We start from the raw sequence: 17,491 nt of genomic DNA, 5'->3' as shown, positions 1-17,491 counted from the left end.
GGGCAACAATCCCTTTCTCCTCCATTTCGCGGTTCAGTCTGTACTTAATATTGACGTGGAAGTGGAAGAACCAGAGTTGTCTGAGAACCCAACGCAGTCGTTTGAGATTCATAATATCATCCGGAAGCGCAAACAGCTTTTGACCATGATAATATATGTTGTATTATATAGATATCTATATATAATATATAATTTAGATATAGAGCTCCAGGACTCCCGCCGGAGCCCCCGGAGTGTTCAGTGTTCCACTGTAAACAATAGCGCATGGTACCGTGGCCGCAAGCTGCACAGGGCCACACCCCCACCCTCCACCTTGACCCGCCTCAAAAAAACGGCACGTTTGTGGAGAGCTCATTGTGGGACTGGCGTCGTAGTGGCTGTAACTCTGCACCAAGGCTGAATTTCTTGAACGTCTTCAAATACTGTATTAGGGGCCCACTAACACCTATATATAAGCATCCATAAAGTAGCACGCCATGGGATCTTTAACGCCACCCTACCAGCCCCGAGCCGCCCACGCCTCGTTCAGTGATTAATGGGGAAGGTGGGGGGCAGCGATAGCAGCGGTGTTCATTAGGAGGGCTTTTCGCTCAGATGGAAGTTAATGTATAAAGGGGCGCTTTGTATATGATAAAACATAACCGACCACTTGAAGAAAAGCCCCCACAAGCCTCTGTAGGAACGCGTGTCTCACACATCCGGAGGCATAATTGTGTTATAAATAAGTGAATTCCCGGAAGGGATTGTTCTCAGTGTGAAAACTTTACTGTTTAGGAATATGTATCATTTTATTTGGTTCACCGTGGGGTTATCAATCCAGGCAAGCGTCGTTGGTGCCTCCCACAACGTTTTATACACACACACACACACACACACACACACACACACGTGCTCACGTGCTCCACACACATGTTCCTCTTCACAACTCTGCAATGCCACCAGAGCGCCACTTCAGAGTGGGGATGGCTGTGCGGTAACCATGGTAACAGAGATGAAGCAAGAGAGAGAGAGAGAGAGAGAGAGAGAGAGAGAGAGAGAGAGAGAGAGAGAGAGAGAGAAAGAGATATCATGGAATAGATGCGTCGTGATTCATCCTGAGAATGCTCTGAATCAGCAGCAGGGCCATCCCAGGCCACAGCAACGCTGAGCAAAGACCTTCATGTTGGCCCATGGTAACAGTTGTTATATATTAAACATCAAGTCATCCTACGTCACTTCTCTCTTCTCCTTTTTTTTTTTTAAAGATATATATAAAACCCACACTCTATTTTCTCGTATTCCTCAAAGCGGCACCATTGCCTCCCTCTCTCTCCCTCCCTCTATCTCATTAGGTTGATAACGCGGTCAGTGACCTGCCTTAGGGCTGGGATACGATGGTCACCAGGGTACAGTGGGACTTTTTATGATGGAGCTAATAATATACCTCCGACTTGAATCTGTGTGGTCTATGCAATAGACCACCATTGGGCACTTTATGGATTCCTCAGTTTCGAGTGAGAAGTATAGTGGTGTACAGAAATAGAGATGGAAGTGTGACTTATACCTCGTAACATTCATTATGCTCATAGATCCTTCTTCCTCTGGCTGGCATGAGTGTGGTTAAAACTGACTGGCTTTTATTAATGCACTGTTCTGCTGCTGCTGTTGATAGAGACTGTTTATTATTGTATTGTCTACTCTACATTCCTCTTACAACCACATCTTCACCCTGGGATAAATAAAGATCCATCCATCCATTTTTCTAGCCGCCCCCAACCATATATCCATCCACCCATCCACGGATCCATCCATCTTATCTCCAGATCATTCTGCCTGTGTGACCTTGAGCGTGGCCGGTGAGTGTGTGAAATGTCAAATTTAAGTTTAGGCTTTTCTGCGGTTAGAGGTGGAGCCAGGGCGTGACATTTCTGGAGAGCACTTTGCTATTCAGGCGGCGGCATGGAGAAAAAAAAGGCGACTGTTAGCAGAGAGCGAATGAGCCACTGAGCAGCTTGGGCAGGCGACCTCTGCTACTTTGTGTTGGAGGAATCGCACGGTTCAGCTCATGAAAAGGGAGAGAAATGAGTCGCTCGTCAGAGACTGACAAGGGCACAGGTGGCATTCACATGGGAGCGCAGAGAATTTCGGATTGCCGGTGAGGGAAGAATCTATACAAAGACGTGGAATGACGCAGGCATCTCTGTGTGAATGCGGCTCGACAAATTGCCACCATTTCCGTGGGGGTGCACGGTATTTTATAGTCACAAAAGAACATGGTGGCTATTGTGATGGCACGGGCTATCCGTGGCTGATGAACCTTTTTTTCGTTTTTTTTGCCCTTGGTGATGGTTGGTGACAGACGAACTGACTGACTGGAGTGACGTCTGTTTGACTGTTTGTTCTTTGGCACTGGCTGGATTTCCTGTACCGAAGTCAAATTGAGTGCATTTGCTTACTACTAGTTTTGATGATATGTTGATATGTTATATTTTTTTGTTATATGTTATATTTAGTATCTACTCATAACAAACTCAAAGATAATAAATCTTGTTTAAACCTTTCCCCCAGCGCGTGTCCTTCCTGTCTTGCTGTGACCTTAACGAACAGTCGTAACTCTCTAGTATAGCATTTTTCAACAAAGTTTTTCCGAAGTAACTTTGTTGCTAGGGGGAAGATGACAGACATCCCCTCACCCCCAGGGTCCCCCCAACCCCTCCCTGTGTCACACTTGTCTGGAGATGGGGACCTACTTAGTCCAGGCCATTGTAATCAAAGACACTTTGTTCTCCATCCAAATCACTGGGGCTGATATCATATAATGATAATTCCAATCTTTCTACTCCTCTTTCTCTCCATTTACCCGTCCTACTCACACACACACACACACACACACACGCACAAACTCACACACACACACGCACACGCACACACACACACACACACATACATTTTTTGGTATTATCTTTTTCTTCCTTCAGTACAGACTGCAAGGGCACCAAATCTGAGAGGGTAAGCTCCGTTTGATGTAAAAACAAAAACGGCGATTGCAAATGGCCTCCGGGGGAGCTTTGGACGGCGAGCTGTGGCCAGTGATGACGGCGTTTCTTTTCTCCTTTGTTGCTCCGATCTCCCACTTTTGATGAGCGTTAATCAGAGGGGAAGGGGTCCAAGCCTCTGATGACCCCCTGGATGGAGGGGGTAACCCAAGCAGGGGGCCATGGACCACACACGCAAGCAGGCAGCGAGGGCGACTAAAAACGTGGAAATTGCTGATCCTAAATGGATTTTTACATTGAGTGAACATAAAACTACAAGTTGCACTGTAAACTGTTTATTTGAGCTGTTTCAACTAACTTCCAAACGTTTCTGGTTAAAAGTTGATCTCACTCCATAAACTGAGTTGGCAAAATAAACAAATACGAATCGAATCCTATGGTTCCAACTTCCCATGCGTTAGCGCCCTGAGGTGGTGGAATAGGTGGTTGATTTCATACATGCTATTATTTCACTCCTCCCCTGTTCCTCTTAAAGTGCTTGGGCCCAGTTTTGCTGTGGGACAGGAGGTCCGGAGACTGGTGGGCGAGAGGAGTGGTAGTGTGTATGAGTGTTGGTTGGAGCTGGTGGTGGTTGAGTTTTTGTTGTTTTTGGTTGTTTCTACTTGTTTTGGATTGATTGGTTATTGATTGATTTATTTTGATTGTTTCTTTGGTACAGAAACCCATCTAGGTGGGCTTCTGTTTTAAGGGGGGGATGTGACGACCCAGGTGGGTCTTTGACCCCTGCTGTGTGTATGCCTGTGTTGCTCTCCCTACTAATTAGGAGATTGTCGGCAGGTGTGGGTTGGACCGGGACCGCAGTATATAGAGCCTGCCCAGACAGCAGACCTGGCTTCTCCCTCCTCCAGGCATTTGATTTCCTTTGTTTGTAACACATGGACTGATCTTCGCATGACCTTTTTGGTTACTTTCATTTATACTGACTTGCACCACACTTCTTATTATATTTATTTAAAAATAAATTCTTTATTGTTGTTGAAACAGCGTGGTCTCCCCAGTTTATGTTGCATGCATAGAGCCAGCATGTCACATATGGGATCCTATGAATCCTATGGCATCCTAATTTTTAAAGCTGTTTATTACCCTCATGGTGAAAAGTGAACATGCAAAATTGTTTAAAATGAAAAAGCTGGTTTATTGTCCATTTGTGTAATTGTTAATAGGATTTCCTTTGTAGGAAAAACTCAAAATGGATGTTTTTACACATGAATGATTCAATATAATATTGACTTAGAATTCTTAGTGTGTACAACTAGATTTCTGAAACTTTCATTGTTATGAAAGACAAGTTATTTGGACCAAAAAACCTTTTTTCTAAACAACGTTTAGTTGTCTCAACTTTGAAATTAGCTGGTACAACTATAAGAATTAAATTGGCACAACTGTGTGATATTTTCTTCAAAACGTAGAAGTTTGAGTTGACATGAAAACCCAAAAATCCTGTGCAGACAGTTGCCTTGAAATTTCAAGTTGAAGTGTACAGTGTACTGACGCAGAGAGATGCGATGAACGGATGGATGAACGGAGAATTATCTTTGGAAGGAGACTAAGGTTTTAATGACCTGCACACATGTTAGTAAGAGTATGAGTGCGTTCGTGTGTGTGTGTGTGTGTGTGTGTGCGTGCGTGTGTGTGTGCGAAATGCAGAGTCCAATCGATCAGCGTACGCTACGCCACCTTGCTCTCCTTCGATTGGCTACCTGGCGACATGCCGGCCTATTAATAGGCTGCTCTTAATATCTCATGACATATGAGGAACATTCCATCGATCCAAGCCGCGGGACGGGGACGGAATAATCAAACGGCACAGCGTTGCCCACGTGACAGAATCAAGTGACTTTCAAAATAACATTTACTGTTTGGCTCGTGCCCAAGAGGCATCGCTGTGTTTCCAATTGGCCGCAGTGAACGACCACTACAATGGAATTGCCTCAGGGGTTATTTGCAGCAATCAGGACTCGACAGTGTATGAGAATCAATTTAGCCAGCGTCCCCCGAATTCATCTCAATGTCTTTCGCCCTGGTCAGGGGACGGCGGGAATGTAAAAGTTATACTTAGGAGACACTGAAAGGAATGACATTAAAAAGAAAACGGAATAGAAAAACTAATGAGGGGTGAGGAAAGGAGTAGGAGGAAGAGGAGGAAGGAGTATGCTGAGAAAACGGCTTGAGGACAGCCAAGGCGAACTAACTGAGGAAGCGTTGAATACAATGAAATGAAAAAGATTAAAGGGATTCGTCGAGATATCTGTATATACAATAATCCTCATTGTGCGTTTCAGAGAGGTGTTCAAGGGGTTAGAATTTGCTTTCATTTGCCACTTGCATTGACTAGAGTTGCCTTAATTCTGTTCATGTGAGGGGAATCCAAAGTTTTCCGATGGGAATCGGGGTGGACCAAGCACAGCTCTCTGACCTTCATGATCGGCAGGTGGAGAGGAAGGCCCATGTCGTATTGGTCTGTACTGATCACCCCCTGCAGAGGGAGTTTGAGCTTCGACCTTCAGGTTGTAGATGTAGAGTTCCAACTCAGAGGTCTTAAAAATTCAAAGACTTATTGCAGTGCTTTTCTAATGCATTTAGAAAACTGAACTTGCACAAATGACACACAGCCCTTTCGTTCTGCACTCAAGTCATTTGCTTGTTTTTTGTCTTCACATGGAGGGATCTTGCATTGTCCTGTATTTTCACTGTATATTATTAGTGTATCTGTGTCCGGTCGGGTATGTTGTTTTTCATGCTGTATTCATGACAGATTGAATGTGTTTTAAACTGGCTGCAACAACATTTCCCTTCAGGGATAGTAAATTAGACTTGAATGTGTTTTTAATGAATAGTCCCTCATTCAAGATGAGGGCCTGTAACAACAACATCACATGATTGTAGTTTGTCTACAAACACACAGATAACTCGGCACTATTCTCAGTGATGGTGATGCTCAAATACTGACAGGTGGCCGTCCACGCAGACTGCCCAGCCAGAGGCAGCGGATCACATAATTGTGGCAGCGCCACGAATGCAGAGATGCAGAATTATCAGTGTGTTTGTAAACAAACTCCAATCTCGTTGTGTTGCCACTGGCAACTCGTTTCGGAATGGAGACTATTCGGAACACATTGGAAACCTTTCGAAAACTAATTAAAAGTTGACTTCCCTTCACATGAACAGAAGTTAGGCTACCGTCACTCTGCAAAGTCAATGAAGGTGTCTGACGGAAAGCGAATGCTAAACCCAGGAATATCCCCTTCTGGTCGAATCAACAACAAACAACCCATCCGATATCAGGGTAAGACAGATTTACAGATACCTTGGCGTATCCCTTTAACAACCCTGATGGTGAGACGCCTATTATGTAATATGCTCCTTTCTTTCCAACAGGTGAGATACTGAGTCATATCACAGACCCTACGGTCGCTCCATCGCTGAGGGGCAGAGCGTCTTTTAACCTTTCGATCCAAGGGTCGGAACATGCTGAGTGAATAAGCGGTGGCTAGCAACGCTGGTGAATAAAGAAGGGGGCAGTGGATTGGCAGTCAGCGTGATGGAGAGTAAGGGAGAGAAAGAGAGCCAAAGGCACAGCACCTACAGGGACGAGGCAGAGGTAGTATATGAACGCCAGAGAGCTGGAACTACCATTCAGTAAAAGCCACTCTAGCATGAGTTGAATCCTAATTGATTGCAGTAGGATGACTCATTCTGTGCTATTTTTAGCTGCTGGAGAGCAGTTCTACTTGTGTCTTTCTGCATGCATTTATGCACGTCTGAGAGTGAGTGAGAGTGTGGGTTTCTAAATGTTTATGCAGATGGCAGTCATTTGCTTTGATTATGCAATCATGCTAAGCATTCCAGGTTTTTTTATGAATGCACTCACTCACAAACGCACATGCAGAACACACACACACACACACACACACACACACACACACACACACACACACACACACACACACACACACACACACACACACACACACACACACTTCAATAATGCAAATACTCCAAGCCTTGAGAAACACATTTCCTCACTCACAGAGAAATTGCATATGTCTAATCTGGATCCCAATGGACGTGAATTGTTTAGCAAAAAGCTGCTCAGAGTATTAAACTAAACTAGCTCCCAATGGATATGAAGACGGGCCAACTATGGATCCCTATGGAGGGGCTAGTCAGAGTGCGGTCAAACTAACCTGGATCCCTATGGAGGGGCTAGTCAGAGTGCGGTCAAACTAACCTGGATCCCTATGGAGGGGCTAGTCAGAGTGCGGTCAAACTAACCTGGATCCCTATGGAGGGGCTAGTCAGAGTGCGGTCAAACTAACCTGGATCCCTATGGACGAGCGTGGTGTCTTCAGGTACTCCTCCGCCTTGGACACGAGGACGGCCTTGTCGCAGGTCTGCACCGAGCTGTGGCTGTCCGTGGAGGGGTGCCTCTTGCCGGCCATGGCGCCCGCCGCCTCCATGGCTATGCTCACGGCCTTGGCGCTGTCCAGGCTGTCGGTGGAGTTGTACAGGGCCGTGCCCAGGCTGAGGCCCAGGCCCAGGCCCAGGCCGTCGGGGGCCCACATGCCCCCCCGCGGGTGCCGTCCGTCGTGGTAGGCGTCCTGGGTGGACTCTGTGCTGCTCTGGGCCGTGACGGAGATGAGGGGCTTGGAGGTGGTGCGGGGCGGGACAGGGGGCGGCGTCTTCTTGTAGCTCGGGGTGTTGTAGCTGACGGCTGGAAGGAGAGGAGGGTGCGTGAGTGGACCGTCACAGTCACAGTGTTCTCCGTGAAGAACGTTGAATTTTAACTAATGTCCCATTAATTACATTAATTAATTACAATGTATGTTTTAGCCAAATGGCGCTGTTATGTTTGAGACCATGTACTGATAAAACTAAATATTTTAAAGGTTTGATGTCTCTGGCATGCATGAAAACATTCCCCTACATTCCCCCCCCCCCCCCCTCAAAGAAAAACAGTCAAAGAGTACTTGATGATCTGAACATGTTGGTAAAGAGTATAAAGCAAGGCTGACACCCACCATCTTCTTGTCCCGTCATTTAGACGGAGGAGAGAGATAAAGGGGGAATAACTTTCAAGTGCAGATGAGAGTATGGGCGTAATTCACCAAGACAGACGAGGGATGGGTCGTACGCTCTTACAGACCAAAAACATCCCAAAACACAGGCTCTTCTGAGTAGTGTGTGGAGGTCAAAGCCAGTCGTAGACCAGAAGCAATACAGCCAGATAAGCCTTGACAATTTAGGCTTTGATGACTTTTGTGACCGGGTGCGCCCGATCGAAACATAGATCTGACGTCCACACTCGAATGTGAACGCAAACTCTGTGGCCCGATCTGTGTTTGGATTTCACTTTGCCGAAATAATACTTACGAAATAATAATACTACATTCTAAAGCTGTTGAAACAGTGCTGGGGGGAGGAGAAGCCCTACCGTTTTCCTTGCTTAAGATGGTGTGGTAGGACCAGCACCAGACATTAAGCACAGCAGGGACGAAGGCGCCCTGCATGCAATACATCACTGAGATACATACAGCCTGGACGTGGATGTTTTTAGCCTGGACAGTGGCAACTGACAATAACCACAACATGCACCAAGTCTCCCCACAGCTAAACCCCACAACTTTTTTTCATCCATCTTCAGTGTAAAATATTGGTTGTAGCCTGTGCATACATAGCTTGGGAACCAGGCAAATCTGTATGCTAAAGTTGTATTTGCTCTGGCTTATGTGTCTGCCCCCCCCCTCCCATTCAGACAGACCTCTAGCAGACCTGGCCTGGGCCGTTGATCTAATATGGGCCAGGAAATGCATTTGAGGCCTTTTCATATACAACCAAGATGGCTACCAATCAGAGCAAGTTTTGTTGCTCTGATCGTTTGTAGGTCTGTCTAATTGGATCCAGAGGCATTTCGGTCTGCACCCGTTGATAATGCCCCTTGGAAATCAAAAACAAACTGGGAGCTTTCAGACTAATATGCATTAGAAAATTGTTCTGGGGATGTCAGGCAAATGCCCATGGATACCGGGAGAATCCTGGCGGGCTCAGTGTTGGCTGGGGCCGTGGTTTTAAAGACACAGCCAGTAGTCTGCCCACATTGTACAGGTGGCTGTATACAACCTAATCCAATCAGAATGCAAGCCTTACCACCTCGGGGTGTTGTCTAGCTCATCGGATCACAATGCAAGATCCGATCTGGGACTGTCCAGAACTGTCAGTTAACACGTCCTGGAGTGGTTGCATGATAAAAGTCAAAACAAAAGTGTAACCAAGGACTTTGACTCCAAAATAACTCAACTCCAAGTTAAGAAAACATGCAAATTCTTTTAGACCTTCATTATCACATGCAAGGAAAAGTGAACTCAGGGCTCCGTGCACAGTGTAGAAAGTGTACTCCATTCGAAATGTAAGACATGAAAATATGGCGATCATTTAGTTGCAGGCTAAGTTGGCTGTCATTTTATTCCACATAAAGGAAGGAAAGGAGTTTATTTTACTAAGTGTTACCCAAGCCTCCTGACCAATTGCTTTCTTCGACATAACACCGCGAAGGCTTGCTCAGCCACTTAAAATGGAACAAATTTAACGAGGCGTTATCCACTGCAGGCCCACACACTTCTCCCTGGTTTAAAATGCTACATTGTATCTTGCAAAGCCTACATACTAAACGATACTAAATTAAAATGCATGCTAAAATATACTGACATTTGGGCAAAGGAAACTTTCAATTATGTGCAAATGGTGGACTTAATGGGAGCCGTCGGTCGGAGCGAGATGCTCATAATTCACTTGGAGTGATGGCAGAGGGCTCTGTCTGAGGCCCCTGGGACCTTCCCTAACCGCTGTCCAACCTGCACGGTATAAATAACTGGGGACTGATAGTCCGGCGACCCAGACTCATCTCCATTCATAAGAATGAACCCCCTCAGGGGCACACAGAGAGTGATGGGGAGAGAGAGACGGAGAGAGAGAGAGAGAGAGAGAGAGAGAGAGAGAGAGAGAGAGAGAGAGAGAGAGAGAGAGAGAGAGAGCAAAATAGAGCAAGAGACAGACGGACAGAGAGAGAGACAGAGAGGGAAAGAGAGACAGAGAGAGAGTCAGAGAGAGGAGAGTCTGAGACTGAGGGGTGAGGCAGAAGAAAGGGCCTGCAGAATAGAAAGGAGCAAGCTTTGACAGAAAGGGCGAGCGGGCATGTCTGTTAAACAGAGAAAAAAGAGAGCCAGAGAGAGAAAGAGAGCAACACACACACACACACATAGATGTTAATGGGCAGACAAGGTAGAGAACAGAGGACAGCAAATAGAGAGAGGTAATATAGGGAGAGTGACAGCCTTTTTTCGGAGTGCGTGATTCAGCAGGAGCACCAAAAATAGAGACATTATTGGCCAGCCAGTGGAGCAATAGGGAGTCATAACTCTCGTTGGCAGCGTCTGTATTACTCAGCATTTAGATCTCATCTGAATCCAGCAGAGCTGCTAACCTCTTCCACTCCCCTCCCTGCCAACTGCTAGAGGCCCGGAGCAAAGAAAGCCTTTATGACGTCGGACATCTTTAACGCTATAATCAACTAATTGCTCAGCGTCGTTTTATTGTATTGTCACATATAAGCTGTGACATGCCGAAATAAAATCAATGTGCAATTTGTTAATTATTGGTTGTCCATCAACCTTTAACATAAGGACGTATGTTACAGTGTATGGTGTAATGGAAAAACATTTAATGGACAAAAAATGTTGACAATAAAATTGCATAATAAATAAATTAATAATACATAGAATCTGGACATACATATAATCTTATCTGGATATGCCCTTTCGATTGAAAGAGTAACAAAACAACTTTTACCCAGGGAGGAAACAATATAAATGTCAATGGATATTTTCTGAATAATTTGGGGTTGTCCGAGTTTATACATCTCGGGAAAATCTGTTAAATAAATAATACATAGCTAAAAAATAATAATTATTAAGGTAACTTGTTTCATGTATTTGGACATTTTCAGCACGTACATGTAGTTTCTGAAACTGAAAGGCAGTTTCCGCAGTGTTGATTCTAACCTGTTCTGATTTCTCTTATCTAAAACCATCAGGCTCTTAGTGTGATCTGTACAGACAAACACACACAGACACACACACACACACACACACACACACACACACACACACACACACACACACATGCACACATAGACACAGACACACACACACACACACAGACACACACACACACACACACACACACACACACACACACATACAAACTCACACCCCCAAATGTGTACACACACACATACACACACACAACCAATCCCGCAGATTATAGGAGAGAGGGAGACTGATTAACACTCAACACAAACATTGATTCAAGGGGTTTATCAGAGTTAAGCAGCAGCGCTCTATCAGTTAGAATTGTTAGCTAACACTTGGTTGCGGGGTGGGCACATAGGTGGAAGCAGCTAGGGGGTTGAGTGTCACACACTATTAACGGAATTTGCCTCTGATTTATCACTCTGGTTAAAACAGGAGGTTGTTTTGCAATTGTCGGTTGGAAAGTGATGAATGTGTGTGGTTGAGGTGGGATACTCAAGGTGTGTGTGTGTGTGTGTGTGTGTGTGTGTGTGTGTTGTGGGGGGAGGGGGGGGATAGGGAACTCAATTATCAGCCCTGCACCATTTTACAGAAAAAAAGTAAGAAGCTGAGAGTACATTTCAAGTAACATATTTGAGGATTCACATAAACTCAAGGTTGTAAGCTGTTTCCAAAACACTCCACCATTACAGCTACAAAAATGACCAAAATACAGCTGAAATGCTCTTGTGCTTTGGCTCAGGCAGGCGGATAATTCATTGCTTGTCTGCAATGCTCCAAAAATGACGCCTTGGGTGTTTATAAATGCCACGCGCACACACAGTCTTTAAGTAATGGCTGAGCTCCGAGAGATGAGTGATAAAAGAGAGTTGGGCCTGTCTGCATGTCAGTGTGAGTGTGTGTGCGTGCAGCACGTGCATGTGCCATGTTCGTGACCTCCGTGACCCAGGAGCCACAGAGACGGTCTCAAACCCCCGCACTCACCTAAAGGGTGTCATGCTTCCAGACCAACCCCCCCCCCCCCCCCCCCCCCATCACCCTTACAAAGTATCAGCCACTTAAAGTTTCCCTTCTGTGCGACTGATCATCAAGTAGACACCAGCAGAGATAAAGATAGACCCATCCTCAGGGCAGGGCTGTGTGTGTGTGTGTGTGTGTGTGTGTGTGCATGCGTGTGTGTGTGTGTGCACCGTTGTGTGTGCAGACTCGTCACTCTGGAGAGTGCTATCGACGGATGTCACGGGGGAGACGTTGAGGAGTGACGTGCTAATTGTGTGACGCAGAGTGTCCTCTGTGTGGGGGCGTTTGGGCGGGGCTGAACCATTTCACATCTCATTTGTGTCTCCTCACACATCTCAAGGCCTACGCCAGACCGTGTTGGATTTGCCCGGGGGTCTTAATGAATCAATAGTGCCGCTCGTGGTTAAAGAGCAGAAGAAGCCACAGAGCTTCCGCTCAAGGTGCAAAATCCAATAGTAGTGGCCCTAATTCATAGGGCATCCAGAAAGGATGGTTTGTTGTTCCTTTGTCCCCAAAAAGGCGGCTCTGCACATGCCAGCTCGCTTGTAGTCCAATTGCGCTAGTGGAGTGACATTTCATAAACTCAGCTAAAGTACTGTGTGGGCGAATCCACAATTATCGTGTTTGATTATAGGAATACATGTGTGGGTGGAGTAGTAGGCCTACATGTGTACCCATCATTAACGCTGCTCAGAGTGCTTGTCTGGGTGAAGCCCAGCTCATGTAATTCCTAAGGTGTTTCCCGTATGCTGTGCCAGAATTTAAAATGGGACAGAGCACTGAAAACAAAAGGAGTGCAGTCTACATTGAAATGCAGAGGAGAGGGATGAGGTGAGGATTACCTGAGTTCTGCAGGGAGTTTCCGTCAATGCTGCAAGCTGAAGGGAGGCAGAACTTGATCCCTGGAAACAAGTTAGCGGGGTTGAGCATTCAGCAGAGAGGTGGTGCAGTGATCCACCCGGCACGCATACACCCTGCTCACTCACAGTGCTACAGTGGTAGTGAGGACTGGGCTTCAAGTCCACACAGTGCAGGCTACCATCATCTGGTGTTGTGTTGCAAAGGACATGCATGAGAGAAAGAGATATATGAAGAGATAGAGATGGAGATCTCTATCTAAAGAAATAGAGTGGTATGGACCTGGATGTTGTTCATGTTAATGTGGAAAACAAATAAATTGGATTGAAAAACACTAATTTGTGAATAGTATTATTTTTTACTGCATGACGGTTATGTGCTATGTTTCTGAATTTGACGTCTGAGATTCATAAAGGATTTCTGCTGCTGTCTGGGCGACCCCTTTGTCAGCTGGCGGGGGCCAGGGTTAGGGTGGACTTACCAGCTTACCAGTTGATTAACCGATGCAGAAGTCTGTCCTTGATTAGATTTGTATTTCATTATCATTGAGGTCAAGGTCAATTCTGCTGCAAGACTCCCCACTTCTCTTTTCATTTAGTAGCTCCCCATCCAAAAATCAACTATTACTATTACGTGAGTAAATTTGTAGTTTCTGTAATTTTGTCATTTGTAATTATTTAGGTAGCATTATTTGTGTGTACTATTGTGTGAAAATGTTATGTAGATGCGAATCATACCAAAACAAAACCATTACGATGAAACATCATGACAAAGTATCAGCCAGCATGTGTGGATGGAGAAAAATCACAGCCACTAACAGTACTAACAGTACGGTTACGGTTGGTTGGCATATGGGCTCCTTGGCCAGCATGGCCAAACTTGCTTGGGGCCCTTTCAGGTAAACACTTTAAATGCTGTAGTGTGGCAAGGATAAACCCGTATAATTCTAGCGATCAATAAAAACAATAAAAAAACAAATGCAAATTGAAATGATAATTCCAGCGTGTTCCGCTTTTTCGAAAAAGATTATTTGTTACAGTGATTTATTAGAGTATGTTTCCTTGGGACAATGGATACAAACCCCAGTAATCCCATGGGTCTTCAGTTATTTGTTCTCTCGTTTTGGTTGACTTTTCATTGTTCTGAGCAGAGCACAATTTTCATTATGTGTGAATGATCAGTGGGGGCCCACATTGAAACACAGTATTGAATATTTTTTCCTGACACTATCAAAACAGAAACACTGGAAGGGAAATACTTACAATTAAGAAGATCATAAGTATGACAAAAATACAGATTAATCAATCGTAAACATGCACCTTCCGACCACATATATTTAGACAAAATAGTCTTAGTCTGCAATATACATTTCCTGTCAGACAGAGAATACAACACATTAAACACGATACAGCAACCTCCCAGGTGCTTCACATTCACAGTCTCTGATTCCTGAGTCTCCTCTCCAAAAATATTCAGAAACATTTTTTTCACATGATAATTATATTTACCAAGCTGAGTGGTTGTATGTCTCTTTGTGTGTGTGTGTGTGTGTGTGTGTGCGAGGGTGGTAAGATAGATCATGTGTATAAGCTACATACTATACTATTTCTGCGATGGCCTTCATTTCAGAGCATCTGACCTTAAATGCACTAGAGACCACTTATTCAGGTTTCTCTGAGCAAGAAGCATGTTTTAACTCTTTCTTAGATTGTGCAACGGCATGTGTCCCTGTTTCCTCACAAGTCCTCTGAGCTGCTCACTTGGTAAACAAAGGGTCCTTGGAATATATAGTTATATGATAACTGCCAAGATTTAGGTTGCTCCATTCTGGAGTGCTTAAAGCAGCAGAAGTCAAGGGAAGTTCCATGGCCGGTGTGGAGATTGCCAAAACATAGTCATTAAAAAGGAAATCTATTCAGTAGTCAACCACAGAGCTCCAACAGAGTCTCAGGCAAAGGAATAGCTTTGGTGGAAGTGACCCGTGGTAACTCCACTTCCATCAATGTTTTGGGCAGTGTCTGGAAGAGGAACACTTCACTAGTGTAAAAGAATACCATCGGTGATACTATCTGGTTAGACAGCGACAACAGCTGCCTCACAGCCTTTTCATACTATGTATACGTCCTTTTAGCATAATTACATTAACATTGCCACATTCTTGAGATCACTGAATTTCAGTTTCTGTATAATTTGTAGAGTATATGAACTGCAATTCAGGAATTAATGTATCCTGTGGTGAGACTATTGTAGTGTTGTGCATGAAGAGTTGCTCGTGCCTGACACCTCCGAGGTGTTTTTGGACTATAGCTATCTCGTTGTGCTCCAGTAGCTACAAAACATAGTGTTTTAATATACTTGCGCTACATTTTGTCTGCTGAGAATGGGCTTTGCTTCTAGAGTGAAAGCGACATGTAGGTGATTTCTGCACTGTTGTACTCGTATCTCCCACTCCATAGTTCCACGCTGGCGCTTCGATGCATCGATGTGGGCTCCCGGCCCCTCTTCTGCCACCGGTACCACAGGAACCCCTGCTCACATGAAGACCTTTCTGGATTGACAGGGCCTTCTTCTGCCTCAAAGTCCTCCGATAGATCCATGCTTAGTGGCGTTTCTATTGGATCGTCTGGCAATACGGGTGGCAGGTCTATTGAGGGTACTTGTACGTCTTCTGGATCAGACAGCATCGGATCTGAGTCGAGCGGGTGTGAATCAGAGTCGGTAAGAGACGCAGGGTGAATGGGTCCAGAGTCAAGATCCATTGATTCTTCTGGGTCAGGAAAGACTGGACTAGGAGGGGAGATTGTGACAATGACCTGTGGCAGTGGGTCTTTGTGGCGGTCCATAACAGCCTGCATCCTATGAGTCAAGCTACTCTCCATGGTTGGATCCAAACATGCTGAATCAGATAATTCTGAAGAATCAAGAAGGCAGGGCACATCTGGATCCACATTCGATTGTGACGGGCATGGGCTGGACATTGTTTGGAAGAGGGGTGGGTTAAAATCTACTGTTTCAAATGATGAGTCAACACTGAGGTCCAATGGATCCGGTTCAGGATCCATGAACACTGAATCGAGGTCATCTTGGTCAAAGGAGGTCAACATCACCATGTCAAAGTGCACGAGATCAGCATGATATATGGGTGCAGTGTCAGTCGCACCTGGAAGAGGTGGCCACTCCGGTTCCTGAGAATCAGGTTCAGCAGAGTTGGCCGTGTCTTGTTGATCATGCCCCGTTATGGAAGAACAACTTGAGTCTGAGGCCGGTGGCCCTGGAAGAGGCTCAAAAGCATGATCCGAAAGAGGGGTTAAGGTATCAGTGTTTGGATCACTATCCGTTGGGCTTGTGGGAAAGTCAGGGTATTCAGATACCACAATAGTTGGGTACTGTTGGTCAGAATCTACAATAATTCCAGTAGCAGTTGAATAATCAGGTGGAGATGTATAAGGGAAGACAGTTCCTTGATCAATAATTATAGAGGAAGATCCCACAGCTGAGTCCAGAGGTTTTGAGGTTGTTTCTATTGGGTCTTCAGGGTATGCGTTTGCCCTGGAATATTCAGCGACTGTGTCTTGAAGAACTGGTTCTGAATCTGGAGTAAAAGCATACTCTGGAGTAGATGTTTCATCTTGTGGTGGGTCATCTGGAGGTGAAACAGTAACTACGGGGACTGGATATGGTAGAGCTATTGTTTCCTTATTATCAGGTGATGTTATCACATTGTCCAGCTCTGGCTTTCTGGCCTCTGAATAGTCCTCATTCACTTTGTCTATACAGGTTATCTCTGGAGCTATAGCGGGGACTTGAACTGCTTTTGGCTCCTCCTCCTGGTTTTTAATGGCTGACCCTGTTGTACATGGTTGTTGGACATCAGTATTGACCACTTCAATGAGGACTGCATCTGAAGCACTCTCGCTTTGCAGCTCTGACGAGGGTGTAGGAGACAAGTCTACCAAAGACATGCGTTGGCTTGGTTTCACACAGACTGGAAGTATTGAATCTAAAGAAAGAGGTATGGCACTTTCTACAAACATTGACTGTGGAGAGGAAAGAATGCTTGGATCCATAGAGAGCTGTTTTGGCAGGTGTCTGCGAGATCCCGTATCCTTCTTTTGATCGTCGTGCTCATCTGGACAATTGACCGCAGCATCAGCAGTGCTTTGCCTGATTAGGATCTTACTCCTTGCCTGGGTCCCAACAGACACTTTGGACACTTTCTTCTCTCGTAATCCACCAGTAGCACCTCTCTCTGCTCCTGAGGCTCTCCCGAGCCCTCCTCCTGCTCCCTCTGCTACTCCTCCACTTGAAGTTGCTCCAGTTGCAGTTGCCACCACCCCACCTTGGGGAGACCACGTGTTGTAATGCTGGGTAAAAGTATTGAAGTTGCTATTGAAAGCACGAAGCTCTGAGCAGAGGTCCCTCCTGAGGTCAGCTAGTTCCCTGCGCATGGCCGACACCTCCTCCTTCCACTGCATGCTGATGGCTGCTGCC

The 17,491-nt window shown here is 45.4% G+C and overlaps 1 protein-coding gene across 1 annotated transcript in view; it reads right to left on the bottom strand.

Annotated features, from left to right (window-relative positions):
- dlgap2a (discs, large homolog-associated protein 2a) overlaps positions 1-17,491 on the bottom strand; it is a gene marked incomplete at both ends in the record, with an annotated part of 135,105 nt that overhangs the window by 5,908 nt on the left and 111,706 nt on the right. Inside the window, 2 exons of the mRNA XM_084481702.1 lie at positions 7,355-7,749; positions 12,985-13,044. Coding sequence (XP_084337828.1) covers positions 7,355-7,749; positions 12,985-13,044 — 455 coding nt within the window. The remainder of the gene's footprint in view (positions 1-7,354; positions 7,750-12,984; positions 13,045-17,491) is intronic.

The sequence above is a fragment of the Micromesistius poutassou genome (genome assembly GCF_964030765.1).
Source record: "Micromesistius poutassou genome assembly, chromosome: 17".
NCBI classification, from domain to species: domain Eukaryota; kingdom Metazoa; phylum Chordata; class Actinopteri; order Gadiformes; family Gadidae; genus Micromesistius; species Micromesistius poutassou.
The sequence above is the reverse complement of the archived record's forward strand: the minus strand, read 5'-3'. Positions and strand labels throughout refer to the sequence as shown.